Source organism: Pelodiscus sinensis, chromosome 30 (genome assembly GCF_049634645.1).
Source record: "Pelodiscus sinensis isolate JC-2024 chromosome 30, ASM4963464v1, whole genome shotgun sequence".
Classification (NCBI taxonomy): domain Eukaryota; kingdom Metazoa; phylum Chordata; order Testudines; family Trionychidae; genus Pelodiscus; species Pelodiscus sinensis.
The window spans coordinates 4,759,470-4,765,469 of NC_134740.1; the positions used below are offsets into that span (position 1 = coordinate 4,759,470).

A 6,000-nucleotide genomic window follows, 5' to 3' on the forward strand; every position below is an offset into this window, starting at 1 on the left:
TGAAAGAAGCATGTTTAAAAAAAACAAACCCCAAGACATGTATTGATATCTGCAAAGGGTCTCCACATGGAAATGGATACAGCTACATTGAGGATTGGTGCTTTTACTGTTAATACTGTAAGAAAGCCCTACAAAAAATGTATTTTAACTAAAAGAAAAAAATGTAGCCAAAAGCAACTCAGGTGTGGAGACAGCTTAATTCTTCCACCCCCAGATCAGAAAAGGCCATGCTAGGGAGGAGTGCCTATGTCTTTAAGGATCTATTATTTCAGAGTTGCAGTGATCAAATTCACCTGCTAGCTACTACATTGAAGTTGTTTGAAACAATGGGCTAGGAGGGTATAAAAAACCTAGGTAGTTTGGAGACTGTCCTTTTCAACAGAAACTTTCTTGAATGGCTGCTGGACTGCAACAGGAGAAGGTATGTTCCCTGTTTGTAACTTTGAAAATATATATTCTATAATGCCACTCTTTGGCCATGCTCTCTTAGTAAAATAATGGTGGCTATCTTTATTGCGGTGTGATCTGTTTAACATGGAACCAGTAATTTTAAGCTGCAGTTCCCCACCAGGCCAAGGTAAAAACCATTTTTAACTGTAGTTGTGCTTAATACTGTTGAAAAAAAAACCTGGGTAATACTAACTAATTTTTGTGCTTATTCTTTAACCTTAAGGCCCAAGCACACATGGGGGGGAACAGAACAAGCATGTGCCTGCAACACTGTCCCATAGTGAAAGGTAACTTTTGCAATTGGCTTTTAAATGTATGTGGGGTTGGTGTGTGTGTGTGTGTGAGATGAGGTCTGTGCAAGACCTAGGTGTGTGTTTAAAATGGGGTTTGAAGCATTTGGGGGTAATCCTAACTCACATTTTTTTTGCTTGTTTTTTATTCCGTAGTCCCAAATATACATAAGGGAAAACAGAATAGCCCTGTGCCAGCATGCCTTTACCCTGTGGTAGAAAGTAACTATCCATAATCATTTTTAAAGCGTGTGGGTTATTTTTTTTCTTTTAACTAATTGTAATGTTTAAATTGTGAGTTGGTTTTTTTTCAAAACTTAATTGTGGGGGAGCTTATTGCTGTTTTTAAACTATATGTTGGCAAACTGCTGGTATAGAGTGGGCTGCTCTTTCTGTGCCAAATGTATTTTGAAAATAAATGTTCAATTCTGAGTTGGGGGAGGAAGCGGTGGAGTTAGGCTAAAAGTATCTGGGATGGTTACAAAAATGTGTGTTTTTACCTGGGGTTTTTATTTTAAAAAAAGCTGGCTGGGGTTAAGTTGTGGGTGATTCAGGGGCTTATGCTAGAGATAAGTGGTTTTTAAAAAACAGTTTGTTGCATACCCCTGCTTTTAAAAAATATAGTTGCAAATGGTTTTAAAACAGCTGTGGGGAGTTTTTGAAGGTGTGTGTGATGGAGTTTGTAACAGACACAGGTGTGTTTTTAAAATATATGTTGTCAAACTGCTGGTAAGGTGTGTTTGGTGGGTTGCTTTTTCTGTGCAAAATGTGCTGTGTTAAATGCATGTGGGTTTTGAAAAGTCTATGGCTGCAAACTTGGTTTGGTGTGTTTTTTAAAGCTGCTGTTTAGTGTATGTGTGTGGAGGGAGGGGAGAGGGGCTGTACAAGGCATAGGTAAAGGGTTTTTTTAAGTACTTGGTTTGTTTAAACTAACAAGGGGTTTTAAAAGCAGTCTTGGCTTTTATTCTGCAAAATGAGATGTATTTAAAAAATTGTGTGGTTTTTTGTTGCTTGTTTTTTTAAGTGGTAGAAACAAACTCAAAACTCATGTTGGTTGTACAGCCTGAAATGGATTATTTTGTTTTTAAAGCTATAACTTTTTAAATTTTACAAGAGGGTTTCATGTGTTTTATAATAATGTTGTTTGCTCCACAGTAGAGTAAAAACATGAGAGGTCCTTAGACTAGAGGGAAAACAAGCTCAAAAGAAAAAGGAAAGAGACAGCTGAAAAAGAAAATTCACCAGCATCAGTGACTGATGGATCGATGAAGCCCAGTAAATATATTTTGCTTATTGGTTTGGTTGCTCTATGAGGTTTTAAGTAAATACACAGGTGTGGGTGAGAGAGATGGTAAAGTATACGTGTGGTTTTTTTTGTAAAATGTTTTTCCCCCACCTCACAGGCATGGACAACTTTTCTGACAATGCTGTAGACAGAGCTACAAGGACACCTCCTCCAGAACGGCCAAAGAACCAGGAATCTGCTTTGAGACCCTTAACAACGCAAAACAGCACGAGTGCAGATGAAGCGTCCGGGCGGTCGGAACCTCACATACGTCGAACCCAAGGACAAAACAAAAGACTCTGGTAAGAAACAACCATGCAACCACAACTCCAGTTCCTCAGCGGCCACAGCCACACCATGCCCTGAGAACTGTGAGCAAAAACGCCCACATTCACAAACCCGGAGCAGGCGCTCTAGGGGTTCTGAACGTGCGCAAAACCCCACACATTCACAAACCCGGAGCACGCGCTCTAGGGGTTGTGAATAAAAAACCAAGGACTGACAAACTCTCACACAAACACAACTCCAGTTCCTCAGCGGCCACTGCCACACCAAGCCCTGAGAAAACTGAGAGCAAAAATGCCCACATTCACAAACCCGGAGCACGCGCTCTAGGGGTTGTGAATAAAAAACCAAGGACTGAAAACTCCTGCAATGCCGAGCTGTTGCAGCCACACAAACACCACTCCAGTTCCTCAGCGGCCACTGCCACACCAAGCCCTGAGAACTGTGAGCAAAAACACCCACATTCACAAACCCGGAGCAGGCGCTCTAGGGGTTCTGAACGTGCTCAAAACCACACACATTCACAAACCCGGAGCACGCGCTCTAGGGGTTGTGAATAAAAAACCAAGGACTGAAAACTCCTGCAATGCCGAGCTGTTGCAGCCACACAAACACCACTCCAGTTCCTCAGCGGCCACAGCCACACCAAGCCCTGAGAACTGTGAGCAAAAACGCCCACATTCACAAACCCGGAGCAGGTGCTCTAGGGGTTCTGAACGTGCGCAAAACCACACACATTCACAAACCCGGAGCATGCGCTCTAGGGGTTGTGAATAAAAAACCAAGGACTGACAAACCATTCTCCCAAAACCATAAGCTCATCACAGCTCCCCCATATTCTAGTATGGGGGAAGAGTTTGATGCTTCATTCAGAAAACTGGTGCACTCTGTATCCTCGGGGCCTGAAAGAAAGGGGCCTGGGCAAAGGGGTCATCCTCAGGGGTTCCCATCAGATAAGGGGGGACAGCATTTGGCGGATAAACGGGTGGCTACCAAAAAGTTCCAGGCCAAGATCACTGCAAAATTTTGAAAAAAGGCTAAAGGGGTGATGAGGAAAAAATACCAAAAAAGGATGCCCCCTACTGGAGGCTCACAAAATGGCTTATCTGACCTGCGGGGTGGTGATGAGCAGTGGCTTTAAAAAGCCAGAGCAGTGCAACCAGGGGAGCGAAGCGGACAGGGGACTGCAGACAGGGGAGTTGAAGAGGGAGAGCAAAGCGACCCCACCGCTGAAGAGGCTACCCGGTGAGTACAAGCTGTGGTGTGTGTGTGTGTGTGTGACTGTTTGAATTTTACAGTTTGAAGTGTGAATTGAGTCTGATTCCATGTGAGTGCTAGCAGTTTCAGTTTCAGCTTCTGTGGCACTTGGGACTGAGAGAGGTGCATCCTGGAGGTGAATGCCTGGCTGCGAAGATGGTGTTGCCAGGAGGGATTCGGCTTCCTTGACCACGGGGTGCTCTTCCAGGAAGGACTGCTTGGCGGAGATGGAGTTCACCTTTCCAGGAGTGGGAAGGCCTTGTTTGGACACAGACTGGCTAACCTTGTGAGGAGGGCTTTAAAGTAGGTTAGACGGGGACAGGTGAGCAAAGCCCACAGGTAAGTGCTGAATGTGTGAGACTGGGAGATGGGTTGGAAATGGGGGGGGATGGGACTACAGCCTATAAGGGCAAGGAGAAAGGAGGGTCAGGGCACAACAGGGAGGCAAGATCAAATCAGTATCTTAGATGCCTATATACAAATGCAAGAAGTATGGGTAATAAGCTTTCTCGGCAAAAAAATATACAAATGAGATGGCGACTTTTTTGCTGAGCTCTCATGTTGCTGAGAAAACTCTTCGTAGTGTAGGATGGTGAATCGACTGATCCCCTTAAGAACCGCGTTCTCCGAGTGGCTCGGAGCCATGTCCCGCTGGGTTCACTCCCCACAGGGGGGGCCAGACCTACACAAGTCTGCGCTCCCATATCTCCACCTGACCGAGGGCCGGAGCGTAGCCATGTCCCAACACGGAGCAGCTCCTCTTGTCACCGTCAGGTCAGATTTACCCAGCAGCCCAGCCCCGACAAACCAGTTCTGTGTGACTCTCTGCCAAATCTGACCCATATTAAGAGTTTTCCTAGTTCCAGCCCAAATGCGGCAAAGGGCACATGACATGGACAGTCTAGATAACGCGGATCCCTTCCCGGCGTGCGGGGAGATGGCCTGGATGGCCTCACTAAACCCCTGTCCCGTGAGCTTATGTCCTGAGGAACAGGGAGTTTAATGCCGGGTGTTCCCGTCCCAGTATCTCCTGCGCGCCGGTGGGTGGGGGTGCTCGTGCCGCTCTCTATAGCAGGGACCCAGCTCTGTCAGTGTCCGTGTGGGGAGGGGAAGGGCTCTGGGCTCAGCTCTCCCCGCTGCTCTGGCTTCACTACCCTGCTCAGAATCCGCTTCCCCTTTTTGTGCCGGTCCCTGCTTCGCTCCGTGTCACTGTGCATCCGGCACAGAAATACGTGGCGGTGTCTGCAGCTGTCAGCGAGCTGAGCCGCAGATAATACTTGGTGCTGGAGGAATCCACGGTGATGGTGATGCGGCCTTGCAGGGACGGGTTGTAGCTTGTGCTGCCGGTCCAGTATCCCATCCACTCCAGCCCCTGGCCCGGGGCCTGCCGTATCCAGTTCCACACGTAGCTGCTGGTGACGGTGCCCCCGGTGACAGAGCAGGTGAGTGTGAGGGTCTCTCCGGGCTTCACCGCGCCCGGGCCGGACTCCTGGAGCCGGAGCTGGGACCGGGCACCTGGGAAAAGCAGAAATCAGTCAGACTCCAACCTACCTTTACCCCCTCCTCCTCCCCGCCCCCCCGCCCATTCCGCACAGCCTCCTTCAGAGACTCACCCGGGGCCAGGGCCAGGAGGAGCAGCGGGAGGAGCGGGGAGTTCATGGTGCGCGAGGAGGGGACAGCGAAGGGCTCGCAAGAGGCAGATCAGGTCCTGGGAAAACAGCGGCTGTGGGCGCCCCGGAGGCCGCTACTTTAGCCCAGAGAGGTGATTTGCATAAGGAGGCAGCGCCCACGGGAGGAGCTAGAAGGAACCGATCAAAAGGCCCTTCTGCCTCCCTGTGCCCTTCCTGGACAGACATGGTGTGTCACACACACACACACACACACACACACACACACACTCTTTGCTCGTTGCTGCAGAAGAGAAAAACGCAAAAGCCCAAGTGAATTAACCTGTCCCACCCCGCTGCTGTCTGTCTCCGTGGTGTCTGGTGTCTGTTAATTCATGTGAAAAATTCCGAACAAATGGAATTTTTGGGCCCTGGGACTCTAGTTATTCCGAACCCTTCCCTGTTCCAACCGCCTAACACTTATGCCTGGTGCGTCCCGAACTCAACCGTTATTGATTATTGACGTCTGCTTATTGATTATGGATTGGGGGCAGAGGTAGGTAGCTAGGTAGGCGGTTAGTGTCCCTATTGCCTTATTAAGGGGGGAGGGGTCTTGACGCCTAGATCCCCTAGAGATCTTAGCAAATCTCAGCCTGATATTCCCAAGGACAAGGCGCTCCGTTTCTGGAGGGGTTTTGGTCGCTGCTCTTTCTCCCCCCCCCCCCCATAACCACACGCTGGCACAATGGTTTGTGATACTTTAAATGGGCTCCGGGTGCTTTGATTGCATTCGCTGGAGGGAGGTGGGTCACGTTGGGTGGGCGGA

The 6,000-nt window shown here is 48.5% G+C and overlaps 1 gene segment (V, D, J or C); it reads right to left on the reverse strand.

Moving 5' to 3' along the window:
* Window positions 1–4,726: 4,726 nt before the first annotated feature.
* Window positions 4,727–5,303, reverse strand: LOC142821127 (immunoglobulin heavy variable 4-59-like). The segment is given in 2 exon segments: window positions 4,727–5,082; window positions 5,181–5,303. Coding segments are annotated over 2 exon segments (402 nt in total).
* Window positions 5,304–6,000: the final 697 nt, after the last annotated feature.